At 35.7% G+C, this 10,797-nt stretch overlaps 5 protein-coding genes across 6 annotated transcripts; 1 reads left to right on the forward strand and 4 right to left on the reverse strand.

The window, feature by feature from the left end:
- Positions 1 to 106: 106 nt before the first annotated feature.
- Positions 107 to 1,694, reverse strand: M05D6.1 (Protein kinase domain-containing protein). Its single transcript, NM_001381526.1, has 8 exons — positions 1,609 to 1,694; positions 1,434 to 1,560; positions 1,294 to 1,388; positions 1,074 to 1,245; positions 805 to 1,029; positions 627 to 761; positions 463 to 584; positions 107 to 418 (listed from the first exon to the last, which is right to left on the reverse strand). The coding sequence occupies exons 2-8, from the start codon at positions 1,557 to 1,559 to the stop codon at positions 208 to 210; spliced, it is 1,086 nt and encodes a 361-aa protein (NP_001366739.1). The 5' UTR covers position 1,560; positions 1,609 to 1,694; the 3' UTR covers positions 107 to 207.
- A 365-nt stretch (positions 1,695 to 2,059) lies between these two features.
- On the forward strand, positions 2,060 to 4,249 carry M05D6.3 (Tyrosine-protein phosphatase domain-containing protein). The gene is made up of 5 exons (NM_063388.4): positions 2,060 to 2,339; positions 2,771 to 2,963; positions 3,176 to 3,609; positions 3,792 to 4,033; positions 4,085 to 4,249. Exons 1-5 carry the CDS (start codon positions 2,142 to 2,144, stop codon positions 4,209 to 4,211), a joined length of 1,194 nt encoding a protein of 397 aa, NP_495789.1. The 5' UTR covers positions 2,060 to 2,141; the 3' UTR covers positions 4,212 to 4,249.
- On the reverse strand, positions 4,237 to 6,766 carry lact-4 (Beta-lactamase-related domain-containing protein). Its single transcript, NM_063389.8, has 5 exons — positions 6,610 to 6,766; positions 5,638 to 6,158; positions 4,894 to 5,093; positions 4,542 to 4,778; positions 4,237 to 4,495 (listed from the first exon to the last, which is right to left on the reverse strand). Exons 1-5 carry the CDS (start codon positions 6,759 to 6,761, stop codon positions 4,316 to 4,318), a joined length of 1,290 nt encoding a protein of 429 aa, NP_495790.1. The 5' UTR covers positions 6,762 to 6,766; the 3' UTR covers positions 4,237 to 4,315.
- An 8-nt stretch (positions 6,767 to 6,774) lies between these two features.
- M05D6.5 (HIG1 domain-containing protein) lies at positions 6,775 to 8,491 on the reverse strand (the record flags this gene model as incomplete). Of its 2 annotated transcripts, none has more annotated exons than NM_001267222.4 (3): positions 6,775 to 7,188; positions 8,116 to 8,264; positions 8,342 to 8,491. In NM_001267222.4, the coding sequence occupies 3 exons, from the start codon at positions 8,480 to 8,482 to the stop codon at positions 7,047 to 7,049; spliced, it is 432 nt and encodes a 143-aa protein (NP_001254151.1). The 2 variants fall into 2 exon arrangements, with proteins under 2 accessions (NP_001254151.1, NP_001367209.1); NM_001381527.1 differs by having other exon boundaries at positions 7,047 to 7,188; positions 8,342 to 8,458.
- Positions 8,492 to 8,663: 172 nt separating this feature from the next.
- Positions 8,664 to 9,557, reverse strand: taap-1 (TAil-Anchored Protein). Its single transcript, NM_063391.7, has 3 exons — positions 9,436 to 9,557; positions 9,176 to 9,387; positions 8,664 to 9,050 (listed from the first exon to the last, which is right to left on the reverse strand). Exons 1-3 carry the CDS (start codon positions 9,550 to 9,552, stop codon positions 8,894 to 8,896), a joined length of 486 nt encoding a protein of 161 aa, NP_495792.1. The 5' UTR covers positions 9,553 to 9,557; the 3' UTR covers positions 8,664 to 8,893.
- Positions 9,558 to 10,797: the final 1,240 nt, after the last annotated feature.

Below are 10,797 nucleotides of genomic sequence, written 5' to 3' on the forward strand. Positions count from 1 at the left end.
TCAGAACCAAGCTTGAACCCAAGTTGCTCCGAAGTTCCGAAGAACCACCGAAGTTAGTAATGCCTGGTGTTATAATAATTTTACGATTAGTCGTAGTAGTTGCAATGAAAAATGAAAGATTCGAAAAAAATTGCTTTCAATCATTCATTCATTCACTACAGCCAAACATCATTCATAAAAAGCATTTCATTCCCAGAATAAAATCATCTAGATATTGTCAAGAGTGTCTTCTGGAGCATAGTCTTCTCCATTCTTCGACGAAGAAGTTGTGTCTGCACGATCTTCAGTAATGACACTCTCATCAACCTCATTGACTGTATCTGCTCCACCGCCACGCTCTGCATCCTCACGATCCGACTTGTTTCCATTGTTGTTCTCATCCAATGCACCTTTCAAGTTCCATTCGAATGGATCAGTCCTGAAAGTGAAAATATAATAAAAGTGACTGTTCAAGTATCATACATCTTGACTCCTTTTGGAAGATCAGCCTTCAACTTCTCCATGAAACTGCCATATGGAGGTGTCTCTTTGTAAGTTAACTTCCGAAGGGTAGTCGCAATTTCCAAGAATGATTTTGGACAACCCTGCAAGTAGAGTTTTGCTAATTTTAATACTAACAGTAATACCTTGCACAGCTGAACATCGGTAGTCTTCTCTTTCAAAGCAGAAGTTTCTTTTTTCGGTTTTCCTTTCCAAGGAAGAGTGGAGGTAGCAGTCTCGATCATGGCATACAGTGCTCCATACAAATCATCATGTCTCCCCTGTAAAAACGTATGTTTAGAGGTAGACACACGTGGCACTAACTTGCTCCTTATGCAAATGCACATTCAAACTACAATAGCGAACAGTTCCACGAAACATTGACTTGTTACGTGGCTCTCTCAATTTCAGCTTGCCACTTGCATCCGGAAGCATGATCTGACGTGATAAGCCAAAATCGAAAATGTAGACAACTTGTTCGTTCTTGACTCCCAACGCCATGTTGCTAGGTTTAACGTCACGATGAACAAACCCAGCTTCATGCATATCCTAAAGTTTAGATATTCTTAATTTCCTTTCAAAACTATATGTACCTGGAGAGCTTTGACAAGTTGAATGAAAACACGAACAGTTGATGGTGCAGACATTTTACGCTGTGGCAGTCTTCGACGAACATCTCCAATTTCTTTTCCAAGAACACTCATCACCATGTAAGTATATGTTTCGGTTTTCCCGGACCCCAAAAGACGACAAACGTGGCGAGAGCTGAAAAAGGAAAATTAAAGATAAAAATTACAATTTGGACTTATTAACTTTTGCAACTTCTTCAACACATACACTTCCATTTTAAGAATTTCATCCTCCTTATTCTTCATCAATGGTTCTACTTTCATTGCAGCACTTCCCTTCTATAATAGTTCTTATAGTAATTGAATACTTTCTTTCAAACTAACTCCTTGAATCAGATCCACGAGGAAAACCTGACCACAAGCACCTTCTCCCAACTTTTTCTTCACAGTGAACTGATCCTTGATTTTGTCGCCCATATTGACTTTCACTGGCGCAATTGGAGTTCCCATACTGGAATAGGATGCTAATTATCAGTTTTCGAAGTCCAAAAATTCTTACCTTGCAGTATGACTTACGAAAGCTTTTTGCTCGAAAGATATCCAACAAAAATTTGGAGAAGTAAAACTGAACTTTATCAATAGAACAATCTAACGATGATTTTTGTTTTTTTTATATTCTACGGGAATGTCACGGTAATTTATTTTTCAATTTTTCAAATTAAATATTTTTTCCCCCAGTCAACTTCTTAAAGTCTAAAAAAGCTACAACCAAGATCAATCAAGATCAATCAAGCTGTATCAAAAGAGAAGATACAGCTGCTAGCTTTATTTTATTGCCAATTTACCAAATGTAAAAGACACCCCCGCACAGAAGGACCAGAATAAAATAACATTAAAAATTGGCAAAAAATAATTGTAAGGTTAAACAAAAATTATTAGTCAAAATTTTAGTTGTCCCCTACGTGAAAGCCTTTGAGTGATCCTGTTAAAAAAAACAACTCAACAAAAAAACTTCCAACAGTTTCACAATTTTGAATCATTGTTTAATTTCTTCCGGATTACTCTTTATACTTCAATAAACAATTTACAATGATGACTCCTACGGATTTCATGAGATCATTCATAAGCCAATCTTGGCTGGAGGATGAAATCGAAGGATCAATCCGACAATTGGCTGGCACCGAGTCCCAAACAACTCAAACAGGAGGAGAAACTGCTGAAGGAAAGGAAGAGGAGGTGAACAAGAATGTCACTCCAGAAGAAGCATTCAAGGCTGTTACTGTTGAAGGGGTAAGTTGTATTCTGTCTTGGCAGGCATCCAACGGATGCGCGGCTAAAGACGTTTAACTTGATTTTATCGAATTGCGGTGCCTGGAAAGTGTCATGTGCTACGAAATTCAACTTGTATGATGCAGGCACGTGGGAATGAAGGCATGGTACGCGAAGCTAATAGTAAGCAGTCAGCTACGTAGGCAGGCAAGACATTAATTCGTGCAATTTTTCCGCCTTCCTATAAGTAGGTACGTGCATTAACCCCAACGTAAATACCTTATAACCCGTGCGTCTGCATCATTCTGAACTTTCCAGCGCTTGAGATTTTCTGGGCTCATCAATTCAATAATCACCAAGAAAGAAACAATAAAATTTACTTGAGTTGCGCCCCCGTGGCTTGGGTTGATCAACCCTACCAGAGTTTCGATGATCAAAAAGTCAATTTTCAGCCCGAGCTTTTGAACCAAATGCACACCTCCGCAATGACCTATCCAAATACATACGACAAATTCCTCAACAACATGGACATGAATCGTATTCCACACCTCTACTGCTTCGACCACTCGCGTGTTGAGTTGGCTCCACAGGATGGGAAGGATGACTTCTATAATGCTTCATGGGTTGATGGATACAGCAAGAAATGTTAGTTTTCTAACACAACTTCAAGTTTTTCATTTCTAGAATATTCCAGTAGTCACTGCATAGTTAGGTAATGGATTTTCCTTAGTACTATCGCATTGATCTACTTCTTTAAGTTTATTGAAAAATTTAAAACTGGTAGAATAAAGATTGAATTGTATAACTTCAGATAAAAAAACAATAAATTCATAAACTGAGCAATTCTAAAATTGCAGCCGCCTACATCTTCGCTCAAGCTCCATTCAACGACCACACCGAGTATATTTTCTGGAGAATGGTGTCTGAAAGGAAACCGTCGATGATCCTTGTCTTCGGTGACATTGATGAGAAGCAAAAACGCAAGGCTCCATATGACATCTCGGATCGTGGATTTGAAAAGTCATTCCTTCATGAATTCGGAGCCAAGAGTCTGGAAGAATGTGAGCTCAAAGCCAAGATCTGTCGTAAATTTTGGCCGGAAAAAAGATCGAAGAAAGATTTTCCAACATTGTCGATTCAAGCATCAGATGATCATTCGGAGACTCATATGAAGACTTTCAATTTGACAGTCACTGAAAAGAAACAAGATCATCAAACTGTTCTCATGCATTTCTATGAGTGGGCGGATGCATCCAAGTTGCCGGAGTACATGTTGGATATGAGAGCTTCGGTTAGTTATTTCAAAAACTCAATTATAATAGTTTCAAGTATTGGGTTATAAACTCGATCAGTTCGGCTTCCGAATGTCTAAATAATGTAGATCCTAAGATCATTTCTTTGAGCAAATAATTGAACAATAAGCATTATTTTATCCAATACTGTACTTTCCTTATTAGTGTCGGTGTTTTTCAGATCAAACTGCAATACATTCGTAGTTCTAAGAAGACTGGTGTCTGCATTGGTCCGATCATGCTCGTTTGTGCCACTGGAGTTGAAAAATGCGCAATTTCTGCAACAATTGACATCATTGTGAGCCGCATCACCGAGGAACACAGAGTCGGATTCAAGGAAACAATGTCGGCAATCAAGATGCAGAGATTCGGATGTTTCCGTACTGTTGGGCCATACTCGACTGCTTGTGAAATGCTCATGAAGTGAGTTTTCAACATCTTTTTTCAGTTTTTCGGAATTTGAAATTTTTTTAGGTTTGCTGTCACAACTGGTGTTGTACACGATGCAGCAATTGGAGAGAAGCCGAAGCCACAAAAGTCAATTGTTGGAAAGGGACCGAAGAGTGGATTTATCACTAAGAAGAAGCCATCCGGAAAATAGAACTCGCTAGATTTATAAATAAAGTTTTGTCAGGAATTTCTTCATTTACAAATCAACTTCTTGTGTGACTGCACTGAAGTGCACTTCGCCTTATCAAGTAGTTATTATTTAATTTCAAAATATGTATCATAAACAGCTGCTAGTAGTCTTTTATACGTTCTCGCAGTATCTCCGAATCCAACCTTCAATCCGTTACTCAAATAGGCGATCGTTATCTCGTGGTCAAAATCAGTTCGAATATTTTGTCCTCCGTACCCACTGTGTCCATACATTTTCACAAGATTCTGTAATAACAAACAGAGCCTTTATCTTGGAATTTTGAGAACTCACTCCATTGTGTTCAAATTCTTTAAGCATAAAACCTTGCCCTCGCGGTACTTTTGCTCCACTAATGTAATCTTCACTCATTTCATAGTTTTCAAAAAACATTTGCCGCTTTACATCATCCGACACAATTTTTCCATTTCTCAAAAGTTCAAAAACTTCGGCCATTGCACGAGCAGTTCCAATTCCAAGAACAGCAGCCTGTTCCAAACGATGAAGATCTGGGTTGTTCAGAGTCATAGCCTGGAAAAAACTAATATATTTCATATTGTATCTACCACCGGATGCAATTATATAAAACCACACTTGTTAGTTTTCAAAGTTGCCTTCAAAATAAGAAAAACAAAATAAGACCCACCCCAACAAATTGCACAAATGGAGTTGACACAGTTGTCTTTGATAATGTTCCATTGTTAATTTTATCCTTTATGAACCTGATCACATCAAAATCTCGTGGAGAGTATAAAATCTCATCAAGAACATTTTGAAAGTTTGGATTTTCGATACGAGATACTCGATGTTGCTCACTCAATGGAAGGCCAATGTAGAAGTCAATATCTATAAAAGAAGTTAGTTTCATGCTCAATTGAAAACATTAAGTTTTTATATTCAATCTTCTCATTATTATTCCTCATGGCTCGGAGAAAAACTTCTACTATTCAGCTACTGATTTTTAATACTATGATATCTGAAATCAAAGTTTGTATCAATTGTGGGGTGCTTGACGGGGAAGTTTCGTTGAATACGGTTTATGCTATTAGTCTTGCAACTCCACTGCTCTACTTTTACAGTTTATATCTTGCCATTGTTTTATCAAAGATGAAGCGCATTTTTGCTATTGTTACTGTTGGGATACGTTTGAAGACAAATAAGATAAAAGCTGTCAAAGTGGAACGAAGGGGCAAGCCTTTGATTATAAAGTTATATCATATATCTATAGAATATAAATTATGAGATCAACGGACCAGCAATAATAATAAAACGTTATTTTAGTGAATAACAATTGATAAAGTTTAACTTCTCATCTAGGTTCCAAAATTGAATATAAAAATTTCAACGAAAAATAGGGAACTGATTGTGAGAAAATAAGAATTTTTCTTACTATGTTTATCTGCAATTTCTTCTTTAAAATATTGACCAACAGTTCTCTTTTTCTTATCAACTCTTCTTACAATTGCATCAACCAACCATCCATGTGTAACTGCATGGTATCCTACTTTTGTCCCTGGAGGCCAATTTGGAACTTGTTGCTCTAGAACTCGGTCAATTTCGTTCGGGTTCTTTGCAATTTCCAATGTAATGGGATGATCTGTATAAGCAAGCCCAGCTTTATGAGTTAATAACCATCGAATAGTCACATTTTGTTTTCCATTTGCTCCAAATTCCGGCCAGTGCTTGATAACCAAGTCATCATAAGTCAATCTTTGCTCATCGATCAATTTTGCAATCACTATTGCTCCGATCGCTTTCGAGCAAGAAAATGCAACCGAAAGTGTGGTTTTTGTCCATTTTCGTTGTGATTCTCTATCAGAATAACCTCCCCAAATATCGACAACTTTTTGTCCTTTATGATAAACTACAAATGCTGCTCCAGAACGTTCCCAATTTTGTTCTAGATTTTTCCTGAAATTTTTTATCGAGTTTTACAGGTTCAAGGAAATGTTATGTACGAAAATTTGCGACTTTTCCGCACAAAATACGGTTTCCGGTCTCACCACGACAAATGTTTGTAAAATATGAACAAGATTACTGTAGTTTCAAGTTCTCGTTGCTGCGAAGTTTTCATAAATTTATTAATTTTTCATTCAAGTTTTCTTTCGAATTTAGGTTTTTTAAAATTAAGTTTTACATATATTTTATCGCAAAAATATGAAGAGCCGATTAAAATTCTGTGGCAACAAAAATTTGAAGCTACAGTATTCTTTAAAGGCGCACACCTTTTTATATTTAACAACGATTTGTCGGGTCGAGACCAGGTGCCGGTGTTTTCCGCGAAAATGGCAAAATTTCAAATATGGGTAATAGTACTTCACAAACTTTCAATTTTTGACTACATTTTTTGAAAATTTCTAACCTGAACATATCTGCCACATGTTTCCATTTTGGATCAAACTCTCCATCCACATGAATTTCTGTCTGTTTACTTCCAGAATCTGAATTCCAAATGACCAATGCAAATCCGAGAAGGAAAATTAGAAAATGTGTAATTGTAAACTTTTCGAGCATTGCCTCTAAAACATGAATTTTGATAAATTTATTCAAAAAATGAGAGGTGGATGTTGAGAGTGAAAGGAGCGTACAATATAATTCAGCAACAGGGAAGAATTGAAAGAGATGAGACGAGGGAAAACCCGGGCTTCAAAATATTTGAAAGCACATTTTTTGGAAAACTCCAAAAAAAAACCTCAAATCACGGAAGGAAAGTTCTAGTCGGTGATGATAAGAGATGAAAGCAAATAAAAAGAGACTAATCATAAGAAAATTGGAAAAGAGAGAAAGTATACAATTTATTCATTTCTGGTGCTCCTCATCTTCATACGTGGCACCGAAAATGGTCACTCCGGCGACAAGAGCGGTGACAGTGAAAAATTGGGCCATAATACGGTACTGCATCATTTTTTGAGCTCCGACTTTGTCACCAAGAAATGAGGATCTATAGAAAATTTTGAATTTTTATGTGTTTTTTTTTGATAAATAAATTTTAGAATTTAAGATTCCTCTAAAATTTCATTAAATCTTAATTGCCAAAATAAGTTAACTTGATATATTTTAAATTTTTAACAACGATACACTATTATTAATCACGTGTTCATACATTGTTTACTAAAGTATAGAACATAGACAGAGATCAAAAAGTGTTAAAATGAGAGAAAACTGGATTTGGCAGAAAAAGTGGTAGACTACACTCTAGCTAACACTGATAAGGTCACATAAATGAAATTGATTAATACTTGTAAATACTAATAAAAATGTGTATATATATATACTAAATTAGTAATTGTTCTCGAACGTCCGAGACTAGTCTGGTGTCCTCTATGCTCCGCCCAATTTATCGGACAGGTGGTGTCTCATCTAATCTGTTCTCTGTGCTCATTTGCTCAACACAGAAGATCAAAAGTTCAGACAAATTATGCACTCAACGAGATTCACGTGAAAAGCACAGTAACTATATCAAAAAATCACAAAAATATTTGACGACCCCCGGTTTCAACACGAATTCTTTTAAATACAAACGGATGTTGTTCTTTAAAGAGTAGTTTTCAGTTTTTGTTACAGCGGAATTTTTATCGACTTCTCATAGTTTTTCGTTTCAAGTCGTGATAAAAGCCATTTGAAAAAATCGATGAAAACTTGGCAACGACAAAAGTTTAAAATTGCAGTACTCTTTAAAGGCGCACACCCGTTTGTATTGAACAAAAAATTTCGTGTCGAGACCGAAAACCGTATTTCTGGGGCAAAAGTCGCGTAACCTCGCGTCTGGGTAATACAAGTTTTCCTAAACATATTTTCGAAAAGGTTTAAATTTTTAGTTTTTCAAACAACGTTTAAAACTATTTATTTTTAAGATTTTGACACTTACTTGAACATTCCCAAAAGGGCGGCAGTTGTCAGTCCCATTCCAAGAATGACTCCTGGATTGCTCGCAGCATTTGAGACCACTCCAGTCTTCTGTGCACCGCCTGTGTTCTTTCCGCTGTGGTATCCAATGTCGACTGGAATTGCAGGGATCTGAAAAAAATTTTTTTTTTAATTTGAAACAAAATTTAACTTTATATTGTTTTAAATAATATTTTCAAAGAACTCACTCCATTGTATTTCTCGGCATTATCCATAGTTCTTGCGAGTTGTTGTGGTGTCATATGTTCTTTTTTCCATTCGTAAGATCCTTTCTTCGGCTCCTCGTGGACTCCGGCGACGTTCATGAAAGCTGTACGGAACATGCCCATTTTGTGTGAAGAGAGTAATTAACTATAATAAGAAATAGAACTTACACAAAAATAACAAAGAAACGCGTAAATAGAAAAATTAGAGCAATATAAAATGAATTAAAAAAAAAAAAACATTGAGAAGACTATATGAATGTTCGGACCGATTGAACGGATTCATCGAAAACTAAAATAAGATTAATCAATTTTCAAACATTTATGAAACACATAATTTACAAAAAAAGATTTTAGAAACCGTAACAAACGAGGAGCCAAACTAGTAAAATTGAATAAGAAATTGAGCGCTAAAATTTTTAATTTTTGACACGATTTTAACCGAATTATTTAAGAAAAAGCAAGATATTCTACTATAACTGCTCATTTCTACCAATTTGTACAATTTGATTCTGGTCAAACAAACAAATTCGAAATTTACATCTTGGTAACAACTACTCCTGCATCACGATCACGTGCGATTTTCTGAGCCATTGCTCTTTCAGCGATGTAGAATGTTGAAAAGAAGAAAAGTGAAGCAGTGACAATGAAGACTACTCGCATTCTGTCGTGCATTCTGTTCATTGTTCCATGGCTGAAATTGGAAATATTTATCTTAGACAATTTATCGGCTTTTTTTAATTTGAAGTTTTCCATTAATTCCAGGAATATGCATTTATGAAGCTTTTTTTTTTAAGATTTTCAAAGAAAATTACTTACTGAACATATGGTGGAATATCAGCGGCAGACGGGTAAAGTTTGGTAATCACCAAAAATTTTCTCTGCCACTTTGTAGGTACTTGTCCAGTTTCTGAATCGGCTGCTCCAGTAAAACGAGAATCTTGAACAGAATGTTTGAAATCGTCTTTGGTTGCGTAGGTCACACGATGTTGGTCAACCTCCTGGCCTTGTTGTTGTTCGATAATTTGGGCCTGAAAATGAATAAGTATGAAAATAGTATAATATTCAAATTAGCTTACCTTTTTTTGAGCCATTTTAGCTTCCAGCGGATCAAATCTTCGAATTGCCATACAAACAGCCGGAGTCATTCGCGATGAGGCTTGCTGTCCTCCGCATCTTATAACCGATGACAGCATTTTGACTGAAAATTTTAATTTTTGTCGATTTTAAATCTAAAGTGCAAGCTGACCGAAGAAACAAGAATAGTGATGAAAAAAAGCTGAGAAACCGCCCGTTTTTGAAACGCAGCATACGAGAGAAATGTAGTACACAAACTCCGGGCGCAACAGGAAATAGGAGAGACTCAGTGATGCAGAGAAATTTTTTATTTCGTTGAGAAGTGCCTCAGGGTAAGAAAAAAAGTATCAATATCTTCTGCATTTTGAAGAAAAATAACAGAAAAACACGAATAAATTGGAATTAAATTAATAATAATACAGTACCCCGCAAAGATGAAACTACGCTCTATTGATAAACTTGAAACGCGGTGATTCAAATTGAATTTTTCATCAATAGTCTTTGAATCTGCATGCCATGTAATTTATGTATTAATTGAAATGCTACAATCTGATTAATTTTCGAATAATTCAAACATCAATTTCAAACTCTCTCTCTTTGTAAAATTATTGAATAACGTGGAAATAACGAGCAACTTACTTAGTACTATAGAATATCAAGTAGCAAGAACCTAAAGGAAGATAAAGATAATAAAGTAATGAGGGACCATGTTGGCAAATATTCCTTTTGTCATCATTTTTCGCATGCTTTAATGATACTTTTAGGCGGGGTTTTTCTTCGCAAGATTCACGTTTCGGACCCGAAAAACGCGCGATAAGTCACGTAGGCCGCCGTCTGTCTGGTGTCTAGTGCACTAAAATGATGACAAATACGTACTCTCATTCTTTGAACGTTCCTCGTTGTCAAGTTCAAATATTTTCTCCTAGGAATCCATATGGGGATTGAGGTGCATTCAATTGTTTTATGACTTACAATTAGAGAAATTGAACAGTGATAGGCAGTAAAGAATGTGGATCGATTCATTGATCTAGACTTATTATTATGTTTAGCGAAGTTGCAACAATTTTCGGATCCGGCTTTCAAAACATTATTGCAGCAAATAAAAAAATAAAATCTAAATTTCACATTAAATTCTTTTTTTTTAATTTAAAAGTTTACTTACTGTGTGTCAAAAGACATGTTTCCAAAATTATTTTCTTTATGCGCAACATTCGTAGAAACTACATTGATATTAATTAGGCGTTGGAGAAGTTCTTTAAACATTATTTTTATAGTCAGTTATTCAATAGTTCATAATCTATAATTTCTAAATCCGAATGTCTTGAATTAAATTCAAATAAATTAGAAAATGCTGTCAATTAAAA

Source organism: Caenorhabditis elegans, chromosome II (assembly GCF_000002985.6).
Source record: "Caenorhabditis elegans chromosome II".
NCBI classification, from domain to species: Eukaryota; Metazoa; Nematoda; class Chromadorea; order Rhabditida; family Rhabditidae; genus Caenorhabditis; species Caenorhabditis elegans.

Bases quoted from the DNA above. Each gene is read 5' to 3' on its own strand.
- M05D6.1 (NM_001381526.1), bottom strand. From the start codon at position 1,559: ATGGGAACTCCAATTGCGCCAGTGAAAGTCAATATGGGCGACAAAATC. The intron at 585-626 runs GTATTACTGTTA...CTCTACTTGCAG, and splicing joins CCGATGTTCAGCTGTGCAAG to GGTTGTCCAAAATCATTCTT. The intron at 419-462 runs GTATGATACTTG...TTTCACTTTCAG, and splicing joins CTTCCAAAAGGAGTCAAGAT to GACTGATCCATTCGAATGGA.
- M05D6.3 (NM_063388.4), top strand. From the start codon at position 2,142: ATGACTCCTACGGATTTCATGAGATCATTCATAAGCCAATCTTGGCTG. The intron at 3,610-3,791 runs GTTAGTTATTTC...GGTGTTTTTCAG, and splicing joins TGTTGGATATGAGAGCTTCG to ATCAAACTGCAATACATTCG. The intron at 4,034-4,084 runs GTGAGTTTTCAA...AAATTTTTTTAG, and splicing joins GCTTGTGAAATGCTCATGAA to GTTTGCTGTCACAACTGGTG.
- lact-4 (NM_063389.8), bottom strand. From the start codon at position 6,761: ATGCTCGAAAAGTTTACAATTACACATTTTCTAATTTTCCTTCTCGGA. The intron at 6,159-6,609 runs GTTAGAAATTTT...AAAAAATTTCAG, and splicing joins CATGTGGCAGATATGTTCAG to GAAAAATCTAGAACAAAATT. The intron at 5,094-5,637 runs GTAAGAAAAATT...CTTCTTTTATAG, and splicing joins AGAAATTGCAGATAAACATA to ATATTGACTTCTACATTGGC.
- taap-1 (NM_063391.7), bottom strand. From the start codon at position 9,552: ATGCTGTCATCGGTTATAAGATGCGGAGGACAGCAAGCCTCATCGCGA. The intron at 9,388-9,435 runs GTAAGCTAATTT...ATTCATTTTCAG, and splicing joins CTAAAATGGCTCAAAAAAAG to GCCCAAATTATCGAACAACA. The intron at 9,051-9,175 runs GTAAGTAATTTT...TTCCAATTTCAG, and splicing joins GATATTCCACCATATGTTCA to CCATGGAACAATGAACAGAA.